The sequence below is a fragment of the Cololabis saira genome, chromosome 1, assembly GCF_033807715.1.
Source record: "Cololabis saira isolate AMF1-May2022 chromosome 1, fColSai1.1, whole genome shotgun sequence".
NCBI classification, from domain to species: Eukaryota; Metazoa; Chordata; class Actinopteri; order Beloniformes; family Belonidae; genus Cololabis; species Cololabis saira.
The window spans coordinates 14,904,979-14,922,633 of record NC_084587.1 but is presented as its reverse complement, the minus strand read 5'-3'; the positions used below and the strand labels follow the sequence as shown (position 1 = coordinate 14,922,633).

Genomic DNA, 17,655 nt, shown 5'->3' with positions numbered 1-17,655 from the left:
GTCTACGCTCATACTGTTGAGCACAAACACCCCTCCAAATCTCCAACGCAGTCCTCTCCTGTTTATTTTTCTCACCTCACTCTTTCACAGTGCAATCTCTCTCTCCAACTCTCACCTGCCGTGACAGTCTTGCTACGAAGCAGCCGTTGGTGAGCTGAGATGGTTGCAGTCTGAAGAACTTGGTGTCTGTTGCGTCTCCAGGGAAGATTGGCCCGTTCAGCCTGAGAGAGCAGCACAGAGCGGCTCATGCAGAAGCTGGTATACATATTGATTCATTACTGGCACATAAGTTTCACGGGCGTATTTCTGTCAATACCCGGGAGGGCTGCACACGAGAACTGGCGGTTTTTGGAAAACTCAAGCGAGGTTGCCATAACTACTTCCAGCAAAAACTGAAAAGCTTATATGGCATTTTTTTCCTTTGAGTGCGTTTTATCCATCCATCCATCCATTTTATAGACCCGTTTTATCCTTTGCAGGGTTGCGGGGGTCTGCTGGAGCCTATCGGTGCATTTTATGCAGGTATGAAATATTCTGAAGTGCAAATCTGTTAAAAATGTAAATTTTTACAACCCCAGTTCAAAAAGAACGTTGTGTATAAATTAAAACACTCATAAAAGATCATAACATTAGGATTTATTCAGAACAGAACACTGAAAACAAGTCAAAAGTAGTGAGACGTAGTGAGTAAATTTCAAATTTGACGGTAGCAAAACTACTCGATGTAGCAATACCACACATGACCACACGGGGGCAGCACATAACGAGAAATCAGGCCCTGCTGTAACGTGCAATGACGCACTCTAGTGGGAGAAAGTGGTAACAGATCAACACGCCTCCTTGTGGTCAGAAGTGTTATTGCCACATAGAGTGACAATAAAACAAGTCTGTCAGTAACTGTTCGTAAATAGTTGCTGGAGTTTTGGGAGAGGAGTGCTGTCCTCTTTTTTGACTGATACAGGATTCAAACGGCCCGACCGTGGTACGTGTTTTTTTGTCATATTTTCTTTTGATGATTCACCAAATGCTCTGAATTAGTGAAAGGTTCAGACTTCTAGGCAGGTATGATAAAATATACTACAGTATACTGTAATTACTATTACTATAATTTTGAGCTTGAAAGGGATGTTTTAGAGGAATTTCACAAGCTCTTTTTCACTAAGGAATAACGGATTAATCAAAAACCAATGTGAAAATATGGCCTGGCTTTCAGAGGTTTAAAGATGAAAGATACTTAATGCAGCTTTTATATCAAGAACATTTGATTGCACTGCTCTTCCCTTCAATCCCAGTGTGCACTTGAGTATTGTCTGGGGATTGCAAGACCTTCTCTGAAAAAAGCAGTGTCTGTATTTGTAGCATGTTGCGATAAACATTTATAAAGACGTGGAAACAGCCAGTTGTATAGACACTAATGCAGCCCCATACCATCACAGATGCAGAACCTCACCGTCTCTCTCCTCTTTAGTCTGGGGCAGGGGTCGGCAACCCAAAATGTTGAAAGAGCCATATTGGACCAAAAACACAAAAAAGAAATATGTCTGGAGCCGCAAAAAATGAAAAGTCTTGTATGTATAAGCCTAAATACAAAGGCAAATGGCGAAATGCGAAATATCAAGAAAAAAGTCAAAATGTTGAGAAAAAAGTCGAAATTTCGAGAAAAAAGTCGAAATGTCGAGATTAATGTTGAAATTCAAATCACAAGAAAAAAGTTGAGAAAAAAGTCGAAATGTCGAGAAAAAAGTCAAAATTTCGAGAAAAAAGTCGAAATGTTGAGATTAAAAAGGAAAGGAAAAAGGAAGAAAAAAGAGAAAAAGGAAAAAAAGAAAAAAAAGAGAAAAAAAGGAAAGAAAAGAAGAAAAAAATTAAGAAAAAAAAGAGAAAAAAGGAAAAAAGAGAAAAAAAAGAAAAAAGAAGAAAAAAAGAAATAAAAAAGAAGAAAAAAAGGAAAAAGAAAGTCAAACATTTTTGAAAAAGCTCCAGGGAGCCGCGGGTTGCCGACCCCTGGTCTGGGGGATTTGGAGTCCATGGTTTCCAAAAAGATTTTTTAAATTTGATTCCTCTGACCAGATGACAATTTTCAAGTCTTGCTCAGGTCATTTTCATCAGGCTTTGGCGGTGGCATTTTGTGTCGTGATTTCCAACGCCTTTTCCTTTCTGCAGTGTCATGTGAGGGCAGAGGAATAAGAGGCGTCCAGTACTGATCTCTGGCCTTGTCTCATGCCAAGAGATCTTAACTTACTCTCTGACTATGATGTCATCATATATCATATACTGCAGATGATGAGATGTTCACAGCCTTCACCGTTTTACACTGAGGAATATTACCCATCAGCCCGAACCTGTTCTTTTCATGTCACTGACTTCTGGTGAGAATCAACCTAATGAGCTGCCAGGTGTTCCCCAAGATGTTTCTTTTCGGTACCATTTACAAGAGTACAATTAGTACTCTTGTTTCAGTTCTCAAATGTGGACAGTAGATGTCAGTAGATAGGAGATTTGGTGCACCAGGAACTTCTCCCTTCATTTCTGCTCAGGGTCCCTGGCAGATGTCTCTGTCGGTTGGTGCACGATGCACATCTGCTCCCTCATTATTAGATATACTATTAGATGTCCGACGGCCAGCCTTGATAAACATAACGCAGATTCAAACTTGTTCAGACATCTAGATGCTGTGCTGATGAGATAACCTTGGACATTTGAGTTTTTGCGGCAGCGTCACACAGCTTTCAGCGACTTCACGGTTACGGCCTGTTGCGTGGCATCGCTGAGCATGTTCAAAATTACTGATGGGTGTTAGCACAAGTGGGCTTTGTTGTACCATTAAACTGTAAATTTAATCACTGGGTGTTTAAAATAAACTCTCAGTCACAAATAGTACTTTATTAAAGGATTTCACTTCCTGTGGAGGAGCAGTGGTTCACACTAAAACAAACGTATGCCACCTTTAAATTTATTGAAATTGAATATATGTGATGTCCCTGAATATGACAAAAAATTGGAAGTGAATACTGCTAATTAAGGAATTTACAGTGTTGTTTTTGCTGCTAATTTCCTTGTATCTCAGAGCTAATGGAGGATTAGCGTGTGCTAGGTCCCCGACTGCATTTGTTTGGTTTTGTTCGGTGGAATCGTGTTGCATAAAAACACAACAGCCAAACCTACGTTTTCCCTTCATAAACGGTTTAAGCACCAAAATCGTTTCATGAGAGGAGGAATAATTGGAGGAGGCTTTTGTGGAGCAGCAAGCACGAAACAGATATGTTTTCCATCCCATTGACCCTGCGAGTGGGATTAAATGTTCCCATGGCAACTGCTAGTAATCCTTTATAGTGTCAGCACTCTGAGCTGCCACCGTCTCTTTTCCACACTAAGAAATGCTGCAGAGAGGACACACTATGAAATATGTTACCAGCAGGGCTGGACTGGGACAAAAAATCGGCCCGGGCATTTTGAGCCTAGACCGGGCCACCAGGTATTGATGGAAAGAAAATGAAGCCTATGAATGAAAACAAACGTTCTTGTGACACCGCTTGTACACTGTCTTGTTGGTGTGTATGTTCTTGTCTAATAAACCTAAACCTACACCATCCCCCCCAGTCCCGTTATAGATGTACTTAGTACTGTTTCTGAGTAGACCAGCAAACTTGTATGGCAAGCCGTTTTAACATTTAGTAGCTAGACTGGATATGTGACTACTCCAGCCAGAGCTGCCTGGGAGACTTGCGAGGCCCTGTGTGGAATGGCCGGGGGGGGCCCTTGCGCGTGAGCGTAGCGAGCGCGCGCGAAATTTTTTGGGTTTTTTGGGTCGGATCGGGTGTCTATATGCGCAATTTTAACTCTCCAATTAGCAAAATACTGGATACCTTCCCCTGCCTCATCATAATCTCGGCTTGCCTCGACGCGGGGCCCCACGGCTGCTTGAGACCCGGTCGGATCGGTGATTTTTGTAACAAATTTATCAAACGAGCCTTTCAGAGAGACATTAAACTCTTCCATTTTCTTTAATTTTTTTCTTTTTTCATCCCCTGATGGAAATTTCCTGATCCTGTCTCGTTCTCTCGACATTGTGTGACAGTTTGTTCCAACTCCACCGTTTGGATCAGAGCAGCTTGTGTCTGCGCTTGGTCTGATCAGTTGTGTTGAACAACAGACACGCGCGTCATTGCACATATATTTATTGATATGCACAGACTAGTACACATTAAGGTCTGTAATGGAACGTACACTGTTGATATTTAAAAGGGAAAAAAGGAAAAAAAACGAAAAAAAAAAAAAAACGGCCCATAGCGCGAGGCCCCTTGGGGCGCGAGGCCCCCTGGGGCGCGAAGCCCCCTTGGGGCGCGAGGCCCCCTGGGGCGCGAGGCCCCCTTGGGGCGCGAGGCCCCTTGGGGCGCGAGGCCCCTTGGGGCGCGAGGCCCCGTGCGGTCGCATGGTTCGCACACCCCTTGCGGCGGCCCTGACTCCAGCCCATGACCAATCCAACTCATCATAACCAATCGGCCAGTGGTACCAGTTGTTGTCAGGTAAAAAACTAAATCAAATGGGCCGATGGGCCGGGCTGGGCCAAAAAAAAAAAAAAAAAAAAAAAAAATTTTTTTTTTTTTTTGGCCCAGCCCGGCCCTTTTTTTTTTTTGGCCCAGCCCGGCCCATCGGTTGTTGTCAGGTAAAAAACAAAATCAAATGGGCCGATGGGCCGGGCTGGGCCAAAAAAAAAAAGGGCCGGGCTGGGCCAAAAAAAAAAAAAAAAAAATTTTTTTTTTTTTTTTTTTTTTTGGCCCAGCCCGGCCCAACATCCCCATCGGCCCACCGGGCAAATGCCCGGTATGCCCGATGGCCAGTCCACCCCTGGTTACCAGGCTGTTGTAAAAAAACTTGAATAAATTTGATGTTAACCAGGTCTTAAAACCGGGTCTCTGGTCAGACCCAGTATGGGAGGGGGTTCTTCCTTTCTTTGACTGTATAAAAAGAACTGGACAAACCCTCAGTGACATCACCTGCAGGTTTATGGAGAGTTGATTTGAAGCCTGTTTTTTGGGGACCCATGGGGGATCTTGATGAGAGCTGACTCCCCACAACCCCAGTTAATCCAAAAATGGGTAAATTAACAATGAACAGACCTGACAGGCAGTTGAAACTTCACACTTTCTCTAATCAAATATGTCCTTCCATCCTCCCTTCAGATGCTGCTACCAAAATGACTGATGATCTGAAAATCTGAAAGGGGGACAGTTGTCAGACTGGGACTGCCACAGCTACCAGGTGGAGCCCCTCCAGCCCTAAAAGTCACTCAGTGCGGTTACATGCACATCTAAATCAAGGTATTGCCAACAATCTATCTAAGGATTAAACTGGAGTTTCAGAGATATCCAAGTAAACATGCACGAGAAGACAATTGATTATTGACTGAGGTGCCATGCACACTTTCGTGTTGGTATTCTTCTGGGACAATTAGTAAACAAGCGCAAAGGAGAACAATGACATGGGAAAAAATGGACGGTAATGATGCAGCAGCTCTGTATATATCGTACATACAAAGCCTGATCATGTTGCAGATGTACATAAAGTCTCCCTCCGGCTCGTCACTTCTAGAAGGGGGAGTCCCTGGGCAGTCATGTATAGGCTCGGTTGCGTATACATGCTGAAATAACTCGGATTAGGACGCATTATCTGGCACTAAAAGCTCGATCTCAAGAGCTTCAGTTCAGTTCGACTACAGCCCAGCTAAAGTGTATACATGGTTTTTAAACCGTTGATATTGGTCGGATTAAGGCAACAATTTAAATTTCTCTCTAAGTTAGTGCATGTAAACGTACTCACTTTGTTGCCAGTTCTCAACTCCGGCAGCCAAGCCGCACCTCAGCGAACGCTGCAGCGCTATCAGTGCTAAATGTAACAATTAACCCCGCGTCCACTTTGTGCCTCGATAAAACGACGAAATCTGTATCATTTAAAATAAATAAATAAATAAAAACAATCGCTCTTAGGTTATACACTCGCCACTTTATTAAGTATACCAAGACACCAGATGCAGAGGTGAAGAGTAACCAAGTTCAAATACTTTGTTACTGTTCTTTGGTAGATTTTTCAGGTATCTGTATACTTTTACTCCCTTTCTTCTTACATTATCAAAACAAGCTCATTACTTTTTCAACCCCCACGGATGACCACAAGACGTAAGAGTACGGGTTATGATAGAGAGTTTGTTATTGTTGGGTCTGGTGACAATGCAGCAGATTTGGAAAAGCAAGACGTTATCCTTCCATGGCTGGATTTAAAATAATATTTTATGTTGTTGGCTCCAAGAATGATTCATGGCGAATGCTGGGTTGTGGGGTACACAACTCAGTCTACCCTGAAAAAGCATGTAATGCTAAAGTGTATCAGTCCTTATTAGCGTATTTATCATTTTATGGAAGTCGCTACGGGACCTCCGGTCAGGTCAGTCTCTTCAAACTGGACCGTGTCCAGGGATTTTTTATTCCCTGTATTAGGGCTGTCCAGGCTGTTAATAAAAGAAAGATTTCCTGCTTTTTGTTTTCAGATTTTTTAGTTTGGCCAAGTTGATAGAAGATGTGCATCATAGATGGCAAAACCCCCACTTTTAATTTTTTACTTAAGAACATTTCAGACTTGTTATATATATTCATACTTTTACTTTAGTAAAAAAAAAGAAAATTAGTACTTTTACTTTTACCCTTTTTTTCCACACAAGTATCTGTACTTCTACATTTACCTCCTATAAGAATGACAATACGCAAAGGCTTCGTGCAGGTGGAGCAGCCTTGTGAAGCTGGTTGATAATGGAAATGTGCACGCTGTCATTACAGAAATTAATTTACACATGGTGACCATCGGCCGACAGCCTGCTCAGCTCTGCGCCGCCAATTTTAGTTTGATAACAATAATAACTATCGGTAAAAGCCATTGATATAAAAAGCTTCTCATTTTTCCATCTGATGCAATTTGTTTTCAGTCAAGGTGAGGGTAACCCAGACTTTTATGTAAATGGTAACAAGATTTGGGAGATGAGGACCTAAATTTGGGACGTCCGAAGGAACAATAATGATGTATTTTTAGTTAAAAACGCTGAAGAACGAGAGGTGCTGCCAAGGCAGGATAATCAAACTCCAATAAACTCAAAACGGCGAGGGAAAACAGGAGATACAGAACCGAGGAGACACCTGTGTAGACAATCAAGACAGACTAGGCCAGGGGTCGGCAACCCGCAGCTCTAGAGCCGCATGCGGCTCTTTAGCGCCGCCCTAGTGGCTCCTGGAGCTTTTTCAAAAATGTTTGATCTTTTTCTTCCTTTTTCCTTTCCTTTTTAATCGCGACATTTCAACTTTTTTCTCAAAATTTTGACTTTTTTCTCGACATTTCGACTTTTTTCTCAATATTTTGACTTTTTTCTCAATATTTTGACTTTTTTCTCAACATTTCGCCTTTTTATTCGACATTTCAAATTTTTTTCTCAACATTTCGACTTTTTTCTCGACATTTTGACTTTTTCTCGACATTTCGACTTTTTTCTCGAGATTGTACTTCAACATTAATCTCGACATTTTGAGTTTTTTCTCGAAATTTCGACTTTTTTCTTGACATTTCAACTTTTTTCTCGACATTTCAACTTTTTTCTCGACATTTCGACTTTTTTCTCGACATTTCAACTTTTTTCTCGAAGTGCATAATGAAAAAAAAAATCTTCCGCCAGTTATAACTAATATAGAAACATGCAGCATGTGCTGCCTTCATTCTAAGGCTGATACAAGACTTTTCATGTTTTGCGGCTCCAGACATATTTGTTTTTTGTGTTTTTGGTCCAATATGGCTCTTTCAACATTTTTGGTTGCTGACCCCTGGACTAGGCTAATAAAATACTTAAATATTTACATGACAAAGAAAAACAAAACTGAAATGGTAGCTGCAGAAAGACAGAGACAATGTGTGTGAGTGTGTGTGTGTGTCCTCCTCTGTACCTGAACGGCAGCAGTTTTGGGTGTGTGTGTGTTTTCTCCAACGCTTTCCCCACAAGCTGTTCATTTTCCTCAGGATACACTGAGCGTGTGCAGTAGACCACAGTCTGGACCTTTGAGACTGACAGATGAAGCCGAGCTGTCATGACGGCGCTGGTACCAGCGGGATGCACACAACACACTGCAATACACTGTTTGACGAGTGTGTGTTTCTTTTTGTTTATTGAAATCTGGGGCATATTTGCCTGAAAAGGTTCTGAGTCCGTATGTACTCACATGTGAGAGCGTGCTCTAGCAGGCGTTTCTGCTGGCTGGTCAGAGCCTGGAGTTTGCTTTTGGAAACAGAGCCGTGGGACAAGTCTGGCAGCAGGTCCCAGTCTGGTGACGAATTATTCAACAGCTTCATTTAAGCTCTTCATATTACCACCATCAGATATTTGTAATGTTACTGGACTGTTAAAATGTATTATTTTTGCAGATGATACGAATATGTAATGTTCTGGGAAAAATTTAAAGGAACTTCTGTCCTCAATTGAAAGGGAATTAAAAATTCTTAAACTTGGTTTGACGGTAATAGGTTATCACTTAACATTGAAAAAAAACAAAATTTATGGTTTTTGGAAACCAAAAAGAAATTTATGGGGATATTACATTAAAGATATGTGATTCTGAAATTGAAAGAGTATTTGATATAAAATTCTTAGGGGTTGTTATTGATTTTAACTTAACATGGAAACAACATATTAGATACATAAAAAGAAAGATTGCAAAGTCAATAGCAATCCTGTATAAGTCCACAAATATATGAAATCATAAAGCACTACATTTAATTTATTGTTCACTAATATTACCTTATACAGTATATCATATTGTGTGGGAGTTTGGGGCTCGATGTATAAGACAACAGTAAATGCTATAGTTCTCTTACAAAAACGAGCCATACGTATTATTAATAGGGTGGGATATTATGAACATACAAATCCATTGTTTATAAAATCCCATATTATGACATTTTATGATTTGGTTTATTATAAAATAAAGCAAATAATGTATAAAGTTAGATTAAAGTTACTCCCTGTCTGTGTACAACAGTTTTTCTCAATATATGAGTCAAAATATAATTTGCGTGATGTTTGTAAATTTGTTATAGAAAAAGCTAGAAAAGAGACTAAAAGGAGATGTATATCTCTTGTGGGAGTTAAATTATGGAATGACGCTAATATAGATTTACAAATGTGCAGCTCATTTTCAGTTTACAAAAAAAAGATTTGTAGAGCAATCTTTCAAAGCTACAAAGGTTAATATTTATTTGTTTTTTGTTTGCTGCTGTTCTTTGATATTTATATATATTTATATATATATATACTATTACTATATACTATAGTCTTTACTATTATATATGTAAACCTTATTGGTCCTCCTTTTCTGTTTTTTTCTGGGTTAGTTTTGCTATGTTTGTTAGTTTGTATGTAGGACAGGCATTAATATAAGCACTTTGCTTCTGCCTGTGCCTTTTCAGTCACTATTTTTCGATAATGTTTGTGTTCAATGTTTGTAGAGTGAAGTGACTGAATAAAGAATGTCAATCAATCAATCAATCAATCAAATCATGTCTGGATTGAAGGTTTTCATTGAGGTTTTTCTTTCAACCCCTTTCCTGAAATACCTCCATGTTCACTGTGCATAACGGCCACAGGGTCGCTGAGGGCGGAGGACGAGCACCGAGGCAGCACGATGATGACCTTCAGCCTTTCCACGCTGGCGTCCCACTCCTTCAGATCACAGAAGGCTTCTGACAGGACTTCAACATCTACGCAGGAGGCAATGACGAGTACACAGCTGAGCGTTGCAGAAGGTCCGGCCCAACAATAGAGCAGGACATGGCAATGTGATATGCAGGTATCAAGTGCAGCCAAAGCTAAAGACTTAATTATCCTGCTGACACATTAAGCCGTAGCGGTGGGTCAAAAGCTTCTTTGAGTGATGACCCCCCAATTTGGACTCATCGTAACCTGTAATGCTTCAGCTACTTTCTGAAACCGGAGAAAAATATGGAGATGTAGTTGATCACAGCTGCAAAACTGCAGGAACTAACTTAACAACAAATAAGTCCCTCATCAAATTTGACAAGAAAACTTATAGCCATTAAATTTGTATATTTCATCAATTTTAACAGTTTTAACCTTTTGATTTCCATTTATTTCTTTGCAGTAATTTGAGTATTTTTCTATAATTTCCTTTAAAAGACAGTTAGGATTTAATAATGATCAGGACCTTGAGGGGATAGCACGCACAACAAAACCAGAACTTATTGGTAACTTAATACTCAGGCATTTACTCAGGCATATACTTAAATCGAGCAATTTTCTTATTTCTTATATTATTTTTTCTTAAATGAGTTTTTGAAGTGTAAACAAAAAATAATCGTTCATTAACTGTAATTGAGGTAGTTACAGGTTCAAGATTCAAGAAATTGATACAAGCTCATAATCACCCAGCCGTAGGTCTGACCCTGTGAATGGCAGGCTGTGCAATGATGAGAGGTCCCAGCGTAGCCCCAGTGGGACCACTGGGGCTAGGGTTGCCACCCGTCCCGTAAAATACGTAATTGTCCTTTATTTAAGAAAAAAATGTTGCGTCCCGTATTGAACTAATACGGGACACGATTTGTACCGTATTTTCATTAACTTTTACACCATATTCTAGTTGAATTATTGAAATAAATTAACTTTTACACCATATTCTAGTTGAATTATTGAAATAAATTAACTTTTACATCATATTCTAGTTGAATTATTGAAATAAATTAACCTTTACTCCATATTCTAGTTGAATTATTGAAATAAATTAACTTTTACACCATATTCTAGTTGAATTATTGAAATAAATTAACTTTTACACCATATTCTAGTTGAATTATTGAAATAATTTAACTTTTACACTATATTCTAGTTGAATTATTGAAATAAATTAACTTTTACACCATATTCTAGTTGAATTATTGAAATAAATGAACTTTTACACTATATTCTAGTTGAATTATTGAAATAAATTAACTTTTACACCATATTCTAGTTGAATTATTGAAATAAATTAACTTTTACACTATATTCTAGTTGAATTATTGAAATAAATTAACTTTTACACCATATTCTTCACCTGTAGGCTATATTACATCTGGGCTGATATGGACATACGTAGCATAGGAGGCTATTTCAGCTGCTAGTATGGTTGTCTGTCTCTACAGTCATGCAAGTTCAATGCTATTAAAACACTTTAAACTTTAAATCAAAGCATTTTGTTTTTTCATATAAAATAAACACATTTTTATTCAGTTTAGAAGTTTTGGGGCTTTTTTTTGGCTCCTGCGCTGCTGAAATCAGGGCGTCCCTTATTTCTATTTCTGAAAGGTGGCAACCCTAACTGGGGCCACTGGGACCACTGGGACCACTGGGATCCCTCATCATTGCAATGATGTTTTCTGGAGAAGAAAGTCTCGAGATGTCCCAGCGTAGTGGGACTGCTGGCCTCCCCCAGAATTGACCAGACTGGCTGTCACTGTTGCTATTTTAGCTAAACCTAGCCCATTTTAGTTTATGATGTACCTTTGACAATATTTCTGTGTCTCTCCTCTCTTTGTTCTTTATTCTCTCTTTTCTGATCTCCCTTTACCTGCTCTACCGGCTGGCCTTTGACAAGAGGGTCCCCCCTTGTGTGTCAGGTCCTGCGTGTTCCCTTGCCACTGTTTGGCTTAATGTTTTTCTCCCACCAGGGGAGTTTTTAATAATAGTATAATAACCTGCCATTTTACCTGCCCTTGTTTAGGTAATAATTGCCCGGGGGTCATGCAAACCTGTATTGTAAAAGTGTATAATGTAAAAATAAAATTTATTTGATGCACGGCTAATGCTACCTTACATTTATTCTGTCAGAATAAATAATGTAAAATACGACCAACATGACTTCGGGAGGGAAATCTGGCTGTTGGGTTCTCGGCCATAGGCAGCCTTTTCTTGTGGACTTTTAGAGGCCAACCCGGAGCTGGTTACAGCAGCTAGTAAAATTAACAGCACAACAAGCCATGGGATCTCTGCTATAAGAATTATTATGCTTTCTTAGCTCTTTATTCACAGTTCAGATGTCAAGTTCACCAAAAACAATGTTAATGCCATCGATTGGAATGCATGTTTATTTCTTATATTCAGTACTCGAGTTGAGGGGGGATGAGGGGGGATGGCCTCCCCCCTGAAATAAAAACGGTCCAAATCATCCCCCCTGTAAAACTGCCACCCCCCTTTCCATCCCTTATGTCATTTCATCAATGAATGTGGTTTTACTGCTATTTCAACATTTAAAGTCATCACCAGAAAAATAACACCAGAAAAATAACTTATTTGACCATTTCACCTGTTTCAAGTACATTTTCACTTTAAATAAGTAGGAAAATCTGCCACTGGGACAAGATTTTATCTTCTTATTACAAGCAAAAAAATCTTGTTCCACTGGCAGATTTTTCTACTTATTTCAAGTGAAAATCTACTTGAAACAGGTGAAAATTGTTGTTTTTTCCAGTGATGATTCTTGTTTTAAGTGTAATGAGATTTTTTTTTACTAAAACGAGATATTTTAACTAGAAATAAGACAAATATTCTTGTAAGATTTTGATTTTTTTGCAGTGATTCATTATTACTTATCCTGTGAAGGACAGAGTCATATTGATAAGTTCAGAAAACTGTTTTTTATTGTTGTATTTTGATGTATTTGGTGTAAGCCCAGTGGATATTTAAAGCTTACAGAAGGCTGCATTTAACTGCTGCTATGTCATTCCTGCAGTATTTCTGCAGGTGTTTTGGTCAGTGCTATTATTTGTAATATATTATATTATTTGTAATCAGCACAAATTATCTGTCCCCGTATGATAAAATCCACCATCCCCCCTGAATTCTTTTTACAACTCGAGTACTGCTTATACTTAATCACAATGTTAAATCAGAATTGACTCACTTTTGGAACCAGCATCTGTACTTATACACGTTTCAGAGAGGGCATCCCCCTCATCATCAGACCTCTCTGCAGTGTTTGTGTCACTCACTTTCGATATCCATCTGTGCGTGCTGCTCCTGCATCTCCTGTACTTGAGAAGGTGAATGGTCAGCACCGCAGACCAGAACTCGGCCCGAGCGGGCAGCGGACACGACGGCTATGTGAGCCGCCGTCACGGCCGAGAAGGAGCCCGCCACCAAGACGTCTCCTTTCTCAAACAACAGGGGCTGCAGCACGCTTACAGCCACGCACACACTCCTGTCCTATAAAGAGAGGACGTCACAGAGACAAGGAGACGGGTTATTCACACCGGCATGGAGGAACTCCCTGTGTTTTTCCTGATTAAACTCTTTACATCGACAGACTGTTGTACCGTTAACCCAGTTTACACAAATTGTACAATTTTAAACTCTTGGCATGAAGAGCAAAACTTCCGCTCCATCTCCCTGCAGTTTTGTAAAATGTTATTCAAGTAAAATGACTATTAGTTCCAAATGAAGCAATAAGTCACATTTTGCTCCCTCATCTAAATCCTCTATGGGTGCTGTGTTCCAAGAATGTAGGGATGCTGAATAGAAGGGATATTGATGGTCCATAAAAATACCACCTGGAAAACTGCAGATGTTTCAGATGAATTACTGTCCAGCAAAAATAAAGGGAGTAATCAGGATTTGCATTGTTGGTGCGTTTTTAATTAGGGCCCGAGCACTGACAGTGCGAAGGCCCTATTGTATCCGTAGGAAGTTTTCTCGTTTTTTTTTCTTCCGACGAAATTAAGGCCTTTTTGCCCCCCTAAATGTGCCCCAAAAGTCACCAAATTTTGCACGCAAGCCAGGCCTGGCGAAAAAACTGATATTTCATGGTTTGCATTAATGGGCGTGGCCTAATGGCTCAACAGCGCCCCCTAGAAAACTTTGTGCCTCAAGCCCCACAATACGGTTTGACGTACATGCACGAAAAATATGTACACACCTGTATCATGTCGCAACTTAAAGAAAAGTCTCTTGGCGCCATGACCGAAACCGAACAGGAAGTCGTCCATTTTTAATTAATTGTGTAATTTTGGTGCAATTTATGCCATTTCTTCGGCGTTAATGCGGCCCCAAACCATAACGTGCACGCAGGTGTGTTATACATCAAAATGTGCGTCTAGATCCTGCAACGATGCGCATTACTTTTCTCAGTCAAAAGCGTTACCGTGGTGGCGATAGACGCCAAAAAGCGCGCCCCCCTTCATCTGATTGGTCCATATTTGATAGTTCCTATTTTCTGGTATAACGTTTGAATGGTTTGACATAAAGAGTCGTGGGTGGTGTCATCGGAATCAGATTTGAGTACTTGACCTTCATTGGCATGAATTAGCCCCGCCCCTTCTTCTGATTGGTCGATATGTGATAGTTCCTACTTTCTGCCATAACTTTTGAATGGTTTGACATAGAGAGTCGTGGGTGGTGTCATCAGACTCGGTTTTGAGTCCTTGAACTTTATTGATGAAAATTGCACGTGCGAGGGCCCGTTCATCGCTGCTTGCAGCTTCAATTATGTGTTGAATCCTCTCAGCTTCTTTTAAGTTGTGAAGAGCATATCCAGTGCATATCCACTTTTATACATTGACTTTTACCTTTAACTTCTGACTCGGGTAGTAAAGAAATTATTAAATAAGAAAAGGAAAAAAATCACCAAACACTTCCATCTACTTTGTGCACCAAGAAAGGATTTTTTCCCCCTCGTCTTTCAATCAGTGTTCACAAACATGTTTCTACCTGTATGTTCAGCACATGTGTGGTCGAGAGGGGGCTGTGCTGGATCGCTGCGTGCAGATGTTGGGGGAAGACCAGAGTATCTGGACACAGGGGGTCCCTGGAGAAGGTCGACTCAGTGAGGTCAGTCATGCTTTCTGCTTCACTCAGGCCGGCGCTTCGTAAAGTGTCACAAACTTCATCAACGCTACCGAAGGGAGATAAAAACATGTTTTTGTGTTTGATACCAGTTCTCACTCATAACTCGTCAAATACTGAAGATCATTTAGAAGCCGGTCACTTCACCCGGTTATCCTTCTCTGACCATGTTTCCTTGGTGGCCCTGGCACCTTATCTGACTCAAGATGCAGCTCAACTCCTGCTAGAGACCGGCCTCGATTACAGAAATCCCCTTCCAGCTTGTGCGATCAAACCCAAAAAGCTCCAGAATGCAGTGGTGCATCTGGTCTTTAATCAGCCCAGGAAGGCATCCGTCACACCTCAGTTCATTGAGCTTCACAGGCTGCTCTAATAAAACACAAGTCCCTATCACTGGCGTACGAGGTGATCAGGGGGTCCGCACCTGCCTATGTGAACTATATCGTAAAGTCTTACGCCCATTCACGAGCACTGCACTCTTCACAAGAACACAGCCCGGCCCTTTCCTCTCTTCACAAAAGGAGATATCAGTCGAGACTGTTCTCCCCCGTCGTTCCTCAATGGTGGAACAAGTTACTAGTGGCTAAAAGACGAGAGTCGTCCCTTGCTACGTTCAAGAAGGAGTTGAATACTGTCCTCTTCCAACAACACCTTCTGTCATGACCTGCGTTCCCCCTTTACCTTTATGAACTGCAACTGAATCTCGCCTTAACTGCACCTACTTTGCGATCTATTATGTTACTGTAGCTTGATTGTGTTACTCTGTTGGGAGTCGCGTCTACTGCCTTGGGTTTGATTGCACAGTATTCCCAGTACTCTAGTTGAGGGGGGATGAGGGGGGATGGCATCCCCCCCTGAAATAAAAACGGTCAAAATCATCCCCCCCTGTAAAACTGCCATCCCCCCTTTCCATCCCTTATGTCATTTCATCAATGAATGTGGTTTTACTGCTATTTTAACATTTAGAGTCATCACCAGAAAAATAACTTATTTGACTATTTTCACCTGTTTCAAGTAAATTTTCACTTGAAGTAAGTAGGAAAAATCTGCCAGTGGGACAAGATTTATCTTCTCATTACAAGCAAAAAAATCTTGTTCCACCGGCAGATTTTTCTACTTATTTTAAGTGAAAATCTACTTGAAACAGGTGAAAATTGTTGTTTTTTCCAGTGATGAGTCTTGTTTTAAGTGTAATGAGATTTTTTTTACTAAAATGAGACATTTTAACTAGAAATAAGACAAATATTCTTGTTAAGATTGTGAGTTTTTGCAGTGATCCATTTTACTTATCCTGTGAAGGACAGAGTCATATTGATAAGTTCAGAAAACTGTTTTTTATTGTTGTGTTTTGATGTATTTGATGTAAGCCCAGTGGATATTTAAAGCTTACAGAAGGCTGCATTTAACTGCTGCTATGTCATTCCTGCAGTATTTCTGCAGGTGTTTTGGTCAGTGCTATTATTTGTAACATATTATATTATTTGTAATCAGCACAAATTATCTGTCCCCATATGATAAAATCCACCATCCCCCCTGATTTTTTTTTTACAACTCGAATACTGAGTATTCCCCTTAAGCATTATTTTGGGACATGAAAGAGCTACACTGCCCGTAACGGTCACAAAGTAACATATATGTACAATGTCAGCCAGGTTTTCCACACTCGAATGCATTGTACTGTGTATTTTGTATAGTGGGGGAATTGTGGGAGACATTATTGAGCCCTTCACAAGTAGACCAGTGTGGACCCCCGGAACCAGTATGAAATATGGTGTGGGCTCCTAGATGAGGCACCAGTAGGACAGCAGCCCAAGCAAAACACGCAGTGATCTTGATGTGGTCTTAGCTACAGAATCTCCTCACAGGGCCCAAAAAATAGAAAACTACTATAGATCCAGCCACATGTAGGAGGCACGTGTGCTTTACATGGTAAAGCTCAACTATGGGATGGCTAAATGAATATCTGTATAGAAGCCCAAATGGCAAAAGTGCAGGGTTTCTTATGTGAGATTATCCTGAAGACTCATATGGGGGCCAAAAGGAGAAAAAGCTGCTGTGGGCTCTGATTGGGGTAAACCAACATAAGGACTGTGTAATTGGTCTGTGGGATACAAACCCACAGTAAACCCACATCTGGGCAGAGGTGTCAAAAGTATTCACATTCATTACTCAGGTAGAAGTATAGATACTAGAGTTTAAAAATACTCCTGTAGAAGTTGAAGTATCAACTCAAGTTTTTTACTCAAGTAAAAGTATAAAAGTACTGGTTTCAAAACTACTTAAAGTATAAAAGTAAAAGTAATGTAAGGGGGAAAAAGCCATTAAGGACAAAAGCCATTGAAAATGAATGTATCTTAGTATAATGCAAATATATTAAAGGACCATAAATGTGTACTATTGAGCATTAACATGTGTTTCAGAGAGCAGGAGATATGATGACTAGTTGCCTATAAGTATTGTTATGGTGCAAAAAGTCAAACTTCAGAGGCATGTTATCATTTATCCTAACCTTTATTGGAATGTACATCCAAGTTTAGTTGCAGGAATCTGAGGGAACGGATGTAAGAACAAAACTGGACAAGAACATCTGAAACAACCACAACCAAATTCGCAATTTAACTGGATAGTTTTTTTTTTAAAGGCCGAAATGAAATAGAGTAACGAGGCTGTTTTTAAAATGTAAGGAGTAAAAAGTACAGATAATTGCGTGAAAATGTAAGGAGTGAAAGTAAAAAGTC

The 17,655-nt window shown here is 40.1% G+C and overlaps 1 protein-coding gene across 1 annotated transcript in view; it reads right to left on the bottom strand.

Moving 5' to 3' along the window:
• The window catches only part of LOC133441447 (putative methyltransferase NSUN7), a 43,588-nt gene that overhangs the window by 8,537 nt on the left and 17,396 nt on the right, over nt 1-17,655 (bottom strand). Inside the window, exons 6-11 of the mRNA XM_061719193.1 lie at nt 14,783-14,966; nt 13,069-13,282; nt 9,643-9,786; nt 8,253-8,354; nt 7,980-8,097; nt 116-221 (exon numbers count right to left, since the gene is read on the bottom strand). Of these exons, the coding sequence (XP_061575177.1) occupies nt 116-221; nt 7,980-8,097; nt 8,253-8,354; nt 9,643-9,786; nt 13,069-13,282; nt 14,783-14,966 (868 nt within the window). The remainder of the gene's footprint in view (nt 1-115; nt 222-7,979; nt 8,098-8,252; nt 8,355-9,642; nt 9,787-13,068; nt 13,283-14,782; nt 14,967-17,655) is intronic.